Source organism: Phallusia mammillata, chromosome 2, assembly GCF_965637545.1.
Source record: "Phallusia mammillata chromosome 2, kaPhaMamm4.hap1.1, whole genome shotgun sequence".
Lineage (NCBI taxonomy): Eukaryota > Metazoa > Chordata > Ascidiacea > Phlebobranchia > Ascidiidae > Phallusia > Phallusia mammillata.
The window spans coordinates 26,183,545-26,199,947 of NC_137253.1; the positions used below are offsets into that span (position 1 = coordinate 26,183,545).

Genomic DNA, 16,403 nt, shown 5'->3' on the forward strand with positions numbered 1-16,403 from the left:
TGAACTCGCAGTTTTTTTTTAACTAAGGGCTAAAAAGCTAATTAGATTTGTTGCCCTGCAAAGCCGTTGTTTCGGGTGACAAAAACAAGGCGAAATGGCAGGTGGCATTCGATTTGTCGTTTTTGCGTCTTTCTTTTTAAATTATTTCAGTCACAAACAGACAACCGAATAAAGCACAACATCTTACTGGAAAAATCTAAAATTATTTGGTCAAGTTTTTTCGACTGCAATTAAAAACGAATGTCAAATTAAAAACAGAACATATAGTCAACTTATGTGTTTTATAAAGTCACCAATATTAAAACAGGTTGTGGGAAAATCCAGTAAACGGATTTTGTTCATTGAGTAGATGCCATTAGTAACATCCCCATAAAGTACTTGTAATCCTTGGCCTTTACCCAATTTTGCAGTGACAAGCTGCTTCAAAACAGACACATAAATCGAACATTTTAGCCCTGAACGCCTTTGGCTCAGGGGTGCACAACGTAAAGCCGTGTGTTGAAACAAACAAAAAAACTTTCTCTTGATATTTGGCTGTTAAACCTGGTCCAAAATAATTTTGACGGTTAACAAAGGAATATTACAGTCCAATCAGACAACGTGTATAACTTTTCGTGGACTCTTTTCGAAGTGTGAAAACAAACAGAAAGTGTGACAATAGTTATGTTACATACAATTGACACTATACTTGAAACTGTGGTCAAGCCTAATCACCAAGCTGAACTCGGGCACAAGTATAGTTAGGATAAATCCTACATTTTCAAAACTGTAATCGAAAATGTATGGACACTGACCGTTTGTGGAGAAAAATACCAGTGATGCTACCGCAAATAGTGAAAATGTTGTGTACTCCTATACTCTAGCAACACAGGTTTCTGGACGATTTCGTAGCTCATCTTTTTAAAACGTGAGTAGTTATGTATACAGTGGTGAGATTCAGCCGGTTCGCACCGGTTCTATAGAACCGTCTCATGATTTTTTATGAGATCAGCGAACCGGTCAGCATTACTGGTTCTTGTCAATGGACTGTTGTGACAGAACCGGCTGAAAAATATGACTTTTGTGATAAAACCGGCTGACAAAAAAATATGAATCCCACCACTGGATTTGTATAATTAGAACACAACAGCAGCAAAGCTCGGGCACAATCTTTGTACATATAGCTATAGATAGCATTGGCAACATGTGGCATTGTCTATGTTGACCTGCAATCTTTACCACATGTATCGACTCGAACGCCTTCTGGGACATGAACGACTAAGTGCAGCCTAAAAAGCATCAAAATCGATACATCTTGTTAGGTGTTGTTTTACAACAAAATAGTGCGTTATTTTACATTTTCCATCAAACAATCTACTTAGTCTTTGGCGCAGGATACTTTTAAGTTATAATTGCAGGTAGCACACCGATGCCTTGAAACCCCCCTAATAAGCAAAAATACCTAACTAGTCGTATTATTACGGATTGTTCCTGACAGAAGAAGTGACTCATTTATTTTGGTCTGACTTACATGCTTTCCACAGATAAGTCTTGATTTAAACTCGACAACTCAAAACAGCTGAGTAACAGCTAAACCGCACAAACAAGCAGGTTCTGAGAAACAGCGTCGCCAACAAAGGCGAAGAAAATAGATTTAAGCAACAAAACTCAAACTCTTTTCGTGAGTTTTGTTTCCTGTGTTTTTCCCGGTTCGAAGTTTCCAATTTCAAATGTCAACAATACAACGCCGTTACCGCAAAGCAATCCGCCAAACGAACGGCTCTTAAAGCAAGATGTTGACCAAAATTGTGCTCTTTGGCATCCTGGCGTTTTTCTGATTATAACTGAAGTGTTCACGCGGCAAAGTGGACATAGACCTGGTGGGACGTTTTTCGAAAGCAATTGCAAAGAAAATCAGTTCAATCAACAAGAAAACTTGTTACAACTAGGACTAAAAGAATCCCGATAAAATAAGCAACCCACGTTGAAATGACTACAAAACCAACTACAGCAGACAAAAACTAGAAAAAAAACGTTTAACAAACAAATGCTCGCTGTTATTTTGACTGACGGTGCCACAGTTGCTTTGAAACCAACTGATTTTAAAATAAGCTTTATATTTGAGGTAACGAGTTTTTACTCGCCAAAACGTGGAAACATTAGAAGCGTTTTACAGAGAACCAAGGGTGACTTTCTCTTTAAAAAATTCAAAAGATGCGGCGCAGAAAGTACGATCGGAAAGAATGGTGTAAGCCGACATTTTGCTTTTAGTCTCGTTATGCACGCAAGAAGTCTAATATCTGCAAACCGCATCTCAAAAATGCGAGGGTGTCAAAACGCTTTTATCGTAGACATCATATGGAAAATTAAAAGTTTTTTTTTGTGAATTGAAAGAACGAATTTCTTGCACGATATTAAACACGAAACTTGTTGATTGGGAATAGAATGTCCAAAGCAAGCTTCTATTTCCGTAACTCAAGTAAAGAATAACTAGATATTTCACTTTAAGGGAATTCAAGGCTTTCTGACTGAACCTAAACTCAATTTAACTCAAGGTGTATACAACTACATAACACATTTTAGTTATTCGTAACTAACTTAACAAACTAAAACTCATAACTTACATTTAGAGCACTTGGTCTATTGAAGTTGCATATTTTCTGTTTACGACCAAGCCACAGGCAAGTGCGTTGTGTACATGCCAGCCACCTAAGACGGATTGCGATCAAACAAAAGGCGTCAAAGGTTAAGATAAAATCACTAAGCGCGGCAAATTAATAGGGTTTGATTCTACGACTGTTTCTCAATCGATACGTGCCATTTTATGTTTCTAAAATAAGGCGTTACGTAAGCATAGGATTTACGTATTTTTTCCTCAAATGCGTTTTTGTTTATAAGTGGTTGATAAGCTTCAATTAACGGCAAATCCTATTGTGATACTTAATGTATTTATGTTAAATGTCGTTTGCCAGGTTGCATAATCAGTTTGCCCTACTGGCGAAGACAAAATGCTCTGGTGTAGACAAAATCTCGTATTTTTATCTATCTTATGTATAGAACAAATATATATCGCTTATAAAAGCATCTTCGGTGCCTTATTTTATCACCTAAGCTTATTTAATATATCCGAAAGCGAAATATATTTGTTTTGTATAAGAAAAACGGGATTTTGTCTACACCAGAGTATTTTGTCTTTCAACATTAGAATTGCCTTCTAAATTTTACTTGGAAATCAACGTTTCCGAACCTGCAATTCACTGACAAAATATATGTTTAAAAGCCTAAGAATTCCTTTTATTGGCTTCAACCATATTCAACCTCAAGATATACTGAACACATTGCACTTGCCAGATATAATATATATATTTGTATATATATTGACCTCTCACCTCAACACTATCGATCCCCCTAATTTTCCCAAGTCGAGGCAATACAGTCAGGCAGTTGGCTTTCGCTATAGGCCCAGATAAGCACGTTATGTTTCACAGGTTGGCAATCACCGTCGTAATAAGCAGAAACTGTCTCTAGTGACACCGTGTAATGCGTTGCACAAATTGCCTTTGACGGTTTGTTTACGACCATGCATAGCTTAACATGTGGTTAAACTACAGGAACTCTTGAAGAGCTGCAATCATTTTTTAAAGCACATCAAAGTGTTGTATGTAAGTTTCGGTTTGCCAAATTTCTCCAAGCAAATTATGGAGTTTTATAAACTTTTGGTTTAAAACAAACGCGATTCGTTTAAATTCGAAACCGAATCTTTTACGCACAACTTTAAAGCGCAAAAATGTGTCTTTTCTGCCCATATTGTGCAGGACAGATCCTTCCAACTGGGCAAAAACTAACATCGCGACAACTAGTGTAATTTAGTGTAAAAGCATTATCGTTTTGTCCACATTAGACAAAAGATCAGTAACACATTTTAAGGCTGGCAACGAACCAATGACGAAATACCTACAGAGCGAAGATCATAATGCAACACAACTGTCCTGTTGTTGAAATACACCATTGTTTGCCTGGAAGCACAACTTACATGACTATATCACAAACGGTACAACTTTACAAACGATTCGGTTGATTCGACCAAAATTATTCGGCAAAACCGCAGAATATTCAGTTTTGTGCTATTTAAATTTTCATTTGGAAAAATGCTGGTCAGCAACATACATTGTTAACGTGAATCCTCACAAAAATGTCAGTGATTTTGAAAAGTTTTGTGTGGCCTGCCAACAAGACCACTAAGCCTTAAAGGGGCCGTGATATTTTTAGTTGAAACATTGAACACAACAGCTGTTTTGGGTTCAATGGTTGCATATCCTTCACGTTTTGCAACAAAAACTCAACACTTACACAATTACCAGCTCCGCATATACAAAGTTGTTGCCATAGAATTACCAAAGTCATAACTTATCCACGAAACTTTGTACAGACTACGGTGATACACAGTCAAGGTTGTTCGATTGTCACAAAGCAATGAAAAACGTTATTTCAATAAAGTGTATAATTTCCACTGCCCTTAAACGACGAACTAACCTATGTCAATGTTTTCTCTATACATAAACTCGCTGCAATAACTGGTATCCTATCTATTAACAACAAAACAGCCATTCAATACGAAGCCATAACCAAAACAGGTTCCACGCGTTGTGGCCGAATTTTCACGAATTTGCCTTTTTCTCAGTGCGGAAAATCGAGAGAGCGTTTTTCTTTTTAGGTTAAGAATTCTCTTGCAGTGTGCAGGTTTTGAGCACAAGAGGAAAATTATTTGGACGTTTTAATGAGGTAAGTCGTGACCTTGAGTGACCCTGTCGGGTGTCAAAAGGTTTTTGTGCAAAAACCATGTGATTGTATCGGTTGATTGATTTTTCGTGTGAATACAGTATTATTAATTTGTTTTGACTGATAAAAAGTTTTAATTTCATTATACTTCAATAAAGTAATGATCTCGTTAAAAAATAGAAAGAACGATATTACCTTCAAATTTTGCACAAGTCATTTTCATCACCAATATGTATTACCAATACTGCTGAAACAAAACAAAATAACTTAGTACATATTAAGTGCAAATAAGAAACTATAATTCGCCCATAAACATCAACAAGCTTATCCAAAAGTAAAGCTTTGCTACTGGTTTTGCCCAAGTTGCTTTTAAACTGTCTGTCTCTATAAATTCACCCTAACCCTATTTAACAAACTATTCTCACATAAAACTATGGCGCAAAAAACGTGTAGTTAAGTTACTTGTTGACCTCCTTAACAATAGCCTATATTGCCAACGATTTGAATCGATTTAGGATATTTTTTATCTCTTAAAAATGTCCAAAAATAATTCCCCCAACCCCAAAGTTAAATAACCACTTGGGTTAAATTTACCCCGGGATGAGAATGTGGTACGTAATTCCTTACAAGAACACATGAGCAATCGACGATGCGTAAGATTTCAGATTTTAAAATCAATACCGTCAAGCAAGTTGATTTTGTTGCAATCGTGAGTAGTTTTCAAACTGTGTCTGACGACGCCCTGGGTTGGTCGTTTGAATTTTTTAAAGTCGTCGGAAAAAGAACATCGGAGAATATTACAAATACGTGCGAACAACCGATGACTCATTTACTATCTCCTGACATGCGTAATTGTAAAACGATTATTACATAACAGAAGCAGTACATGGAAAATTCAGAACACTGTTATTTTGTGCAAAATATATTCAACGTCAAAGCGGTATTAAAGTACAGCGCAGTAAAAGAAAAAGTACGTGGTTACGTGGGTACGAAGTTAATTGAAAGTGATTCAAATCCAAAGGCCTGCAAATGACTGTAAAAACCACTCGTTGATGTATTTGTCTCTTCGGAATAGATTTTTTTTGGTTTGCAACCAAAGCACAACAATTTTCAAAAGGTGTGGATGCGGTAATGCCGCACCGGTGCAACACACTCCAAAAAGCAAACAAATAACTTTTTATCGAAATCTCATGAGTCTCAGCGTAATTGCAATCGATAGAGATTGAGTGGAACCAGCACAAGTTGGGACCTCACAGGTCAAAGGTCAGGTGACAACTGAAGTCGACTGAGTCTTCTGTGAAGGCTTTTTCACTTGACATGTTGGGTGGTGTTTGTTGACAACAGCTGGCAATAAATAGTCAGATAGTTGGACAGCAGGGTGAAATGGCAAATTTGCATGGCGCATATGCACGTCTTTCATGTTTCTTTGTAACGATGATAAAAAGCATGCAATAAAAAATAAGTGAATATTATTTTTTGGCCTATATGAATTTCGCACATTAATGCTAAACATGGGATAAAAGCAATGTGCAAAATCTATAACAAACATTAAACGCATTTTGCAACTACTGCATTGGATAAACAACCGCTTCTTACGAAACACACTGACGTATTTTTGCATTTGATAAGAAAACTGCATAAGCATCAACTGTCCTAAACGGAATAATAGAAGCATTGCGGTTTTTCTAGAATTGATTGTGTGCTTGATTTCATTTAAGGTGTCAAGTTTTATTTTAACTGTGCACGTCATTTCTTCACAGAAACGATTGATTATAGGTTAAAGTAAGGAAAAGTCAATTGCGTCTGCGTCATTGCCACTTGAGAATTGAAAATTTACATTGCTGGACACTCGTGGATTGTGCGAGACGAAAAAACAAGCCTAAAAAAATATCACAAAACTATTGCTAAATTCAAGAACACACATTGTGAAAAAATAAAATCACCTCGATGATTTTGGTAATTTTGCCCCTTTTTCAGAAAATCGCCATTAAAGCAGCAGTTATTCTCAGGTCCATTGAAAAACCGAAAATTTTAACAGCTTAAAACCACGACCGCGTTTCTTTTTTAGTTTGAACTTGATTTAACCTCAGTCCCACCGACAAAAAACCTTTTATTGATTGATTTAAACCGTATCGTTAACTTTCATCAGGAGCAAAAATATACGTATGGCTCATAATTGAAACACAACGAAACGGCTGGTGCTTGTATGTTCCATCTCGCGTAAAAGAGCGCTCCACACAAAAACTGTTCCATCAACACGAACGACCTCATTACCCCTTCTCGTAACATTTGTCGTTTTGAAATGCGATTGGGATTGGGATATTTCAAGCGTATAGCTCATGTTATGGAACAGTGGGGTCGCAACATTTCTTTGCAGCTTTGCTGTATCAATGCGTGGCTCGTGCGTGGAAGGTCGTAGCGGAGAATAACGGTCAGTCTCAGCGTGTATGATCTATGTTAATTTATACCTTCGAAAATTGACACCTCACGAATATACAAGGCAAAGATGAATATATGGGTGTGGACGTATTAAAATAAGTACACGGGTATGTAATACCGCTAGTTTAGAAGCAGGGTTTTCAAAGGAACATGCTAGGTTCTACTGTTGTCAGGTTTGATAAGACATATTGCACCAGCCGATATATACATTTTAAAATGAATCTACGTTTTTAATTAGAGATATGGTGTTGATCATGGGTTAGAAAAAAATATGTAGGGTAGAACGCGTGGCAGGGTTTTAACAGAAAAAGTACCACTTTTTTGGAAGCCCAATAACGCAAGGCTATTTGGTTGCCATTCGTTTAATATGTTCTGTATTTCAGTCACGAGTTTTAGGAGATTGGATTTAAAAGGTTTTAAAGCTACGCAGACATGGGTGTTAACAACTCAAAGTCGTGTTCGGATGTGGCCAGGTGTTTGAATCAACGTCGTACGGACAATTTTCCCACCAATCAAAATGCACGAAAGAATCTTGCTATTGCCTGTCGTGCACTGGATTAGTAAGTCTGTCCTTGTGAACAAGAACTTTAATGGTTAATACATATTGTTATTTTCTTAATGAAATACGATTTGCGTGTATTTGTATTCTTTATTTCGACTTTGTAAAGTCCTTAATCACACTATAAGGCCAACTCGATGAAATGACTGAGGTTGTTTATTGTATGGTTTTTGACTTTTGTCGGGAAAAAGTTACATTTCACCTGCTTTAATTGTTTAACCGTTGTATACTTACAGTTACGGAATTGGGAGAAATTGTATGATGTCCAACTATGCTTGTGCGATTGCAAAACGAAAGGACGGAAAAGGGTCTTGCGTGCTGCTTGTGCCGTCTGGGGCACTTTGGAAAGGTAAACTTGAACACTTGTAAAATGAACAGGTTAGACCACACAGCATTCAATGCGAGACACGAGTGTCCCGTGGCCGGAAATAAAAACTCATTGTTCTTAATCTTTGACAACATGACAAGCGTTTGCCCAACCCCACAATTAGCTATTTCCAGATACGTCTTTTGAATTTAAATTCGCCGAATTTGTCGAATTGTATCATTACAATTTTCCAATATAGTGTTGTTCTTGTCTGTCAGTCTTTATCAACCAGTTTTGTCACATAACGTATTTTATTACCTTTGGTTTGAGCAGATGTTACGCCTGAAAGCTTGGTCGAAATTGACTTTACGCAAGAGGAGCGGGTGTGGGATTGCTTGCGAAGACAGCCCAGCCTAGCCGTGACAATCATGGTGGCTGTCATTAAAGTCCGACGGGAGGCTATGGCGATGTTCCATTGCGTGCCAGTCAATGCATCGAGTTTAGGTACAAAATTGCCTTGTTTGTCCTAGCTTTTGAAAAAGTCCCCAGAATGTTCTAAGTGACAAGGCATGTCTGATTAGCTTTAATAATATCGCAAAAATACGTTTGCGTCCCAATCTTCTGTTAGAAACTTGAATAAAAGGAATACTATGTGAGCAAGGGCATTAAATGTTCAAGAATTATTTTAAGCTGTTTTTCTTCGGGTTAAGATAAAAAAATGACATTTTATGCATATTTTAAACTTATGCAGTTCCACTTTTGTATCGCCAGGCGCAACGAAAAACGCAAAATTGGAAAATTTAAACAGTAGCTTCAACCAACTCGCCGACGACATTGCATTCCACAGGAGCAAGAGTTCAGACTTGACAGCAGTTACAACAGATTGGATGAGAAACTGTGGTAACCAAATGTTATGCAGTTTGCACACCCACAAAAAGCGCATAAATGTATATAGACCACTACAACATTTAATAGGCGTTGTGTGGAGTAAAATTATTGTCATAATATTACAATGTGGTAAATATGAAAATTACCACCAATCCTATTATCTTAAACACGTTTATTTCCATTAGCCTATGTAGTAGTATTTCAAATGCACACGTAGCAGTAGCACGACCAGTCGGCTAACAAAGTCCAATATACTCAAGTGCTATTTGCATATAGTAACCTTACCTTATAATTTACATTTAGAAAAGAAGCATATTCTCTGGTTGGCATCCCAGGGTGTGTCCACCGTTTGCGAATCGGTCGCACACGCCTTTGACAAGTTGGTAGCCTTTGAACAGGCTGCAGATATACAGGTACTTTAGTAATTGAAATACAAGAGACAGAACATTTTGGTGCCTGCGTTAGTTAGTTATGCTCTGCTGGTGATTCTAGTTGTAACAGAACACGTATATGTTACGTCACAGTTCTGACCTAGTTTCCAAGAGTTTGTAACCTTTTGGGCTAGTGATTCTTAAACTTTTGCTACCAGCGTACGCTTTGTCGGTTTCGTCCAGTGTACGTGTATGACATCCACATATGTTAAAAAAAACCTGTCTGTGTACCAATTATGGCCGAAACGTGCACTGGTACAGTACTTTTTCTTGTGTGGTTAACTGCAAATAAGTAATTACTTCCAGTGGGCCGCGTACAACAGTTACCACAGGAACCGCTTACTGCTTCATGTGAACATGTTTTATGTCCTGTTTTAGTTCACATAGTTTGTGTAATTAAAAGACAATTAGTTTCTGGAAGTTTTAGACATAGGCTATTTTACAAATGGTGGAACAAACCAGAATACCGATTTTTTCGTACAATTTTGCCACTTTGACATTTTTAGGTACGGGCCATGAGCACAGGGCAGAGTTTGACGACGATGGCATCGCCTGGATTGGATCAATACTTCAACCCGCGAAAAGAACAGGAAGAAAACGCCGATGCACATTTGCGGGCTTTCCGCAACCTGTTGCCGGCGAAACCCCAAGAGAATCGTTACTCCTGGGGTCTGTAAAATATTATGCATGCTCTGGAGGAAATCTGTACAAAACAAGCATGCACATATTTGTTAAACGCAAAGTTGTATTGGTAGCGTACAGACGAGCTATTGTACCAATTACATACCCTTTGAATTATACAGTAAAACCGGTTTTAACGTAGCGTTTCTACGCTCTGTTAACTAAACAGACTGTGTAATTTGCATCATGCCGTAGTAAACTTCGTGTCACAATAAATTTAAAAATGTAGGCTACATTGTGTGCTGAACAAGTGTCTGCGTAAATGCGTTTGAAATTTTAAACACTGTTTGAAAATTGTTTTTTTTTGTTAGTTTATAACAGTGGTTCTCAAAGTATGGGTCGCGACCCAAACATGGGTCGCACAGGGTAAAAAAATGGGTCGCGCACACAATAGCCTTCCCACCATACTGTTTCGCACATGGCGATTGTAACGTCATAGCACGGGAAATAATAGGATAAGTTAATCTTGCGTTAACTGAACTTGGCCATGTGACAGTTAGCGTTACAGTATGAGTAAGTATTCGTACAAGAAAATAAAATACATTTTTTTTAGGTTTGGGTCGTGAGGTGTTTATAAAACTCAGATTTGGGTCGCGCTCAAAAAAGTTTGAGAACCACTGGTTTATAACTAGGGATGGCCCGATAGTACTGTATCGGCGCCGATACCCGATGCTTCGAGCAGTATCGGTACTCGTCCGATACTTTAGCGGTATCGGTACAAGTACCGATACTTTTTTTGAGACTTTATCATGTGTAAAATTGAAAATGAAAGGAGGCAAAAAACAACAACCATCGGCTGTGATAAAATATTTATGGGACTACAACTAAAAAACGCGTTCGTCTTGGATTTAATGAAATAAGATGACCTAAATCGCTACAGCGACTTAATGCCGCAACACGTTTTTTAGGCCCGCGTTAATTGCGAGCGAGCGTCACAGCGCACAAAGTTCATTGTAGACGTTTGTAAGCATAAGTTTCGAAACGGCAGGTGTTTAATTTGTATGGCCAAGTGTATTTAGACATTCTTAGTGTTATCAGTGACAAATTATTTTCTATGCCGTTAGGTGAACTTTTAAATCCCAATTAAACTACCTGCGATTTTGCAATACAAAAGTTGGCGTTAAGAAATGACCCAAACGTCATATGTTTTGGGATTCCTTCACTGTTTTGGGGATATTAACAGACAATCCCATTCTCTGCCTAAAGCCATGATCGTTAAATGTTTTTTGTTGTCAAAGTCGTAAAACATTAACGCCGGTACGACGTTACAAACAATAGACGCCGGTAAGACGTTGCAAAGCGCGTAGCATAAACGTAATCACGTGATCAGATGCGTAACAACAAGTGCACCAATCGTTAGTTATGCATCCAATGCACCACCGTCGTTAGGGCATCGTTAACTCGCCAGCTGATTTGCCAAAGAGTCTTTACCAGACCTGGGCATTTTACGGCCTTAAGTGATTTATTAGACTGAGTGTGTTGTTAAATTAACTGTGATGGGAAAACACATTATAAATACATCAGTTTGAAAATGTTTTTGCTTGTTTGCAAAGTATCGGGTATCGGTATCGGATCGCAGTACTTTTGGGGTAAAATATCGGGTATCGGTATCGGTTCAAAATATTGGTATCGGGCCAACCCTATTTATAACTATGATTGTTAGTGTTACAAAGGAAGGAAAACGATTGTTAAAACGGACCTTTTATGGCGAACAAACCGATATGCTACTTTGTGTAACGTAACTACATTGAACATAAATAAGTCTGGGTCGCCTGGCGTACTAACAAATTACAATGAAGGCACCATAAGTATGTCAAAACATTAACCAAAGACTTGTACTGTTTCAATGATTCTTTTCACGGGGTTCGATCAGGTAGCTCCCGAGGACAAATCTCAATCAGATTTTGTGTGTCTGCATATGGTCCAGGCACCTTAAACCATTCCGTCTTGTTTAAGAAATTTATACTCATCAATTTGTCGCCGCAACTTAATTTCAATAAGTCCCTGCAACATAAGTTATTTGACAACAGCGCCTTTAGGCCGTATTGTAAACAAACAAAAAACTAGAAAGATAGCTAAGTTGCCGCAAGTTAGCTATTTTGCGCAGCAAGTTAGTTATCTTGCGTCGCAAGTTAGCTATGTTTCGTTGCAAGTCAGATAGCCTAAGTTGCCACGTCAACTTCGATATCTTGAGTCGCAAGTTAGCTAACTTGCTGCAACTTAGCTATCTTTCTAGTTTTTTGTTTACATATATTTTTTTCGACAACTGCGAGTTCTTTGCTAGCCCTCACGTGTTTAAGCATTAAATATGTTTTTGTCCACATGGGGTCACTAGTTAACGTGCCAGTCACATGTTGTTTCTTGTTTACATTTTTTGGTTGCTGGTGATAAATGCATAGAGTCAAATTGAGCGTTGACGTTGACCACTTGGTACATCTTCAATACATCTTACTTTACGTTGGAATTAAAAAATGTAAGTAGACAACAGTTTTGTTGTATTATGACAAACCATAGCGGTGTTTTTGTTTGGTTTATGTGCAAAGACGCAATTCTACACATTTTGTTTAGGATTTATTTAGACTACAATGCTACCACCCCACTTGACCCGGAGGTAGAAAAAAGCATTAAAGATGCGCTATCTGTCTGGGGAAATCCAAGCAGCAAATATCCAGCAGGTAAAATACATTTTACAGGATTTGAGTTTAAACTTTAAAGTATTTTACAACGCATACAAGCAGTGGTGGGATTCACAATTTTTGTCAGCCGGTTCTATCACAAAAGCCATATTTTTAAGCTGCTTCTGTTACAAATAGTCCATTGACAGTAACCAGTAATGCTAACCAGTTCGCTGATCCCCTAAAATTTCGTGAGACAGTTCTATAGAACTGGTGCGAACCAGTTGAATCCCACCACTGCATACGAGTAATATTTGTATGTTTTTTTGGTTTAGGCTGCACTGCGAAAGCATTAATTGCAGAAGCAAGGAAAAGAATTGGGCAGTGCATAAATGCTTTGGAAGAGGAAATAATTTTTACATCTGGTGGAACAGAATCCAATAACTGGGTCATCCATTCTTCTATTGACTACTTTAATTCTTGTAAAGCTGTTGGCGACAACAACAATTGCAACATTAAACCTCATGTAATTACAACAAGCGTAGAACATGATTCCATTCTGGGACCACTTAATTATCTTAAAAGAAAAGGAGATATTGGTATGTGCTTTAAATTTGTTTTTGTTTTTTGTTAATTGATTGAGTTTGTAGAATTAACAATTGTAAACATTGATGAGCAAACCAGAAACATCCTTCCTTCGGACATAGCTGTTGCAATCAAGTCAAACACTGTTCTGATTTCAGTAATGATGGCCAATAATGAAACAGGGACTGTTCTGGTAATTGTTCATCTCTTAAAAACATGCAATTCATTTAAAAAAAATATTGTGCTTTTCTGTTAGTATCAGCAGTTTGATAGTAAGTGTTTGTAGCCTGTTCAAGAAATTGGAAAAGCTATAAAAAAGAAAGAACAAGAGCTGGGTTGCAAAATATTTTTTCACACTGATGCAGCACAAGCTATTGGCAAAATCGCAGTTGATGCCAAACAATTAAATGTTGATTTTCTTACAATTGTTGGTCACAAGGTAGGTACTACTAACTTATGGACATTTTCATTTTTTTCAAATCACACTGTTTTTTTTTTGTTATGCATTTAGTTTTATGGTCCAAGAAATGGGGCACTTTACATTAAACACCTCGAATCAGAAAAGAATCTCTACACTCCCCTATTGTTGGGAGGTGGGCAGGAAAATGGTTGGAGGTCTGGAACTGAAAACACTCCAATGATTGTGGGTTTGGGAGTTGCAGCACAATTGATTCACAAAAACCTGGAAAAATATCAGCAGAATATGCTGGACACAAGAAACTACCTAAAACTAAAACTGGCGGTAAGATAAAAAGTAAGAACACATCTCATTGTTTTCTATTCTGCATATTTGCAGGAGGCTTTTGGAAAGGGTGTTGTGTTCAACTATTTGCCTGAAGTTTGTTTGCCTAATACATGCAACTTTTCCATTCTAGGCGACGGACTTGAAGGTATAGTGCTAAAAATGTGATTGTAAATTTAATTGAAAACATAAACTCTAACATCTGATATATTTTGAGCTCTGAGAAAAACATAGCTTGTTGTTTGTTGAAGGGTATAAGATCTTGGAAAAGGCAAAAGGGTTTTGCTGCAGCACAGGATCTGCTTGTCACTCTGACAAATGTGAACCATCAAAAATCTTGCTTAACTTTCATATTAATCCCGCAGTAGCAGGAAATGCTTTAAGAATATCCACTGGACGAACAACAAGCAAAAAAGAGATTGATGATGTTGTTGCAGAACTTGTTGAAATTAGACAGAGTTTGTGTAATGATTGCAGTTAAACCTTTTTATTACTGTAGCACTTTCCAAACCTAATTATTTTTTCTAGTGCAATAGATTTTTTTTGATTTTATGTTGCAAAAATTGTGTGCAACTCTCATATCAATCCAGCAACATCATAAAATGCTTTATAGATTGATGTTGTTTCCAGGGCATTGCATTTAGACTTGAGGTTTGGCAGACAAATCGTTTTGACAATCCTGTTGCAAATGTTTAAATTTCAAATAGGTCATAGTTTACAAAATTAAATACATTTCTTTACCATGGTTGATTTTATGAAACCTGATGTGAACTATGAAGTGAGTGAATGCAAAAGAGTAATGCCACACTTGTTAAATTAAGAACAAGTTTGTGTTGGTTGCAAATAACCTTATAGTACTGTAGTGCTATCCAAACCCTATATATGTTCTGATGCAATTTATATTTTTACAATAGGTGTAATATCAAAAATGTTGCTCAATTCTTGTAAAAACTCATTACTACCAGAAAATGTATTTAAGACTATCCAGCTGACAAGCACGAAAGAGATCAATGTTGATTGCAATGGATTTTTTACAACTTGAGTTGCATTTTTATTGACAAAAAACTGTGGCTGATAACACATGGCACAAAACACAGCCTGCACTTGTATTCAAAACTGCAGAAGGAAAAGAATATCCATCGCTCATCACAGAGATGTTCAGTTTTTGCCCCAACCACCCCTGTCATATCCACCACGAAAACTGGATGGTCCACCCCTCAAAGGACCTTTACCTCTGCCTCTTACCTGTAATGCAGGATGTTAGTTTTATCTCAATTGTTTTCAAAAATTAGACAGATGAGCTGAGGTGTTTAGTGTCACTTAGTAAGATCTCACACTGCAATGCAGTTTTGTGCACACAATTGGTTTACTGAAACTGATCAGTTTTAATAGCAGAATTGAAAGTTAAAATATAATGTGAATAGATCTAACTTTTTTTTATCATGTGGTGAAATTTGTCATACTCTTGCTGTCGGTCCGAATTCCACCTCAGGCTAGGGTTTTTTTGCCTGTGCCTTGTCATATGAAAATTTTTGAGAGGCCAGCTTGATTCGACATAATGAAAGTGTGGCCCACTGTATTTGCCTATTGTCTCATAATGTCTTACCTGAGCCTTGAGGATGGCTGCTTTTCCTCTACCAGCACTACCACCCTTCATTTGCCTTAGCATAGGGGCATTTTTCAACATATCAGGTAGGATCATAAAGCGAACCTGACTGCCACGAATGTAAATATTTTGAAGTTGTGCAGTCCGTCCATCCCTGTACGTCACAGTAACATCCTGCATCTGAAATTCACAAACACTGCATTTGTTATTTGCATAAATTTGTGCATATGGAAAACATTAGTCAGCCAAAGTCAAAATGACATTTCTTTTTTAGATAAAGGTCTTATCTTGTTTTTGCAGCATGTGTTCACAATTGTAACAGCCATAGAACACAATTTTAATTCTTGCCATACTGAAAGCAGTGGCATCTTTCACAATAAAATTGCAAATAAAATCATTAGTTTATAAGCACTCTTTTCTCGCACCGTGTTGTAATTTTCTCACTATTGTGAGCCATAAAGCTCAATCTAAAAATACGCCAAATGTTTTAAAAAGCCAATCACATAAATACAAATAATTTTTCTAAAATTCCACAAATCTGAACACTCAATTTGAGTCCAAGCCTTAAGTTCTCTTACCTGACTATTCATGTTGTCTTCAGCTTCAATAAGTTTTCCACGGTATACTTCACCGGTTGCAGTTTCACACGTAACAACGTGGCCTTCAGCTTCATGAAGGACTTTTATGGGAACACCAATCGACATGTTTAAAGAAACGCCAAAACTAGACTTGGCAGCAAAAATTCAACGCACAGTTTACGTTGTTTCATCAAATGGAAAACAAAAACGCACG

At 37.3% G+C, this 16,403-nt stretch overlaps 3 protein-coding genes across 4 annotated transcripts; 2 read left to right on the forward strand and 1 right to left on the reverse strand.

Moving 5' to 3' along the window:
• The first annotated feature begins 7,585 nt into the window (after positions 1 to 7,585).
• On the forward strand, positions 7,586 to 10,263 carry LOC145214666 (uncharacterized). Its single transcript, XM_080083243.1, has 6 exons — positions 7,586 to 7,757; positions 7,993 to 8,105; positions 8,397 to 8,567; positions 8,835 to 8,963; positions 9,255 to 9,364; positions 9,889 to 10,263. The coding sequence occupies exons 1-6, from the start codon at positions 7,630 to 7,632 to the stop codon at positions 10,057 to 10,059; spliced, it is 822 nt and encodes a 273-aa protein (XP_079939369.1). The 5' UTR covers positions 7,586 to 7,629; the 3' UTR covers positions 10,060 to 10,263.
• Positions 10,264 to 12,445: 2,182 nt separating this feature from the next.
• On the forward strand, positions 12,446 to 14,702 carry LOC145214670 (selenocysteine lyase-like). Its single transcript, XM_080083245.1, has 8 exons — positions 12,446 to 12,536; positions 12,632 to 12,738; positions 13,014 to 13,277; positions 13,329 to 13,456; positions 13,550 to 13,702; positions 13,775 to 14,005; positions 14,060 to 14,153; positions 14,257 to 14,702. Coding segments are annotated over exons 1-8 (1,209 nt in total). The 5' UTR covers positions 12,446 to 12,534; the 3' UTR covers positions 14,487 to 14,702.
• Positions 14,703 to 15,022: 320 nt separating this feature from the next.
• LOC145214671 (small nuclear ribonucleoprotein Sm D3-like) lies at positions 15,023 to 16,403 on the reverse strand. Of its 2 annotated transcripts, XM_080083247.1 has the most exons (3): positions 16,190 to 16,402; positions 15,612 to 15,791; positions 15,023 to 15,250 (listed from the first exon to the last, which is right to left on the reverse strand). In XM_080083247.1, the coding sequence occupies exons 1-3, from the start codon at positions 16,313 to 16,315 to the stop codon at positions 15,164 to 15,166; spliced, it is 393 nt and encodes a 130-aa protein (XP_079939373.1). In that variant the 5' UTR covers positions 16,316 to 16,402; the 3' UTR covers positions 15,023 to 15,163. The 2 variants fall into 2 exon arrangements, with proteins under 2 accessions (XP_079939373.1, XP_079939372.1); XM_080083246.1 differs by having other exon boundaries at positions 15,163 to 15,791; positions 16,190 to 16,403.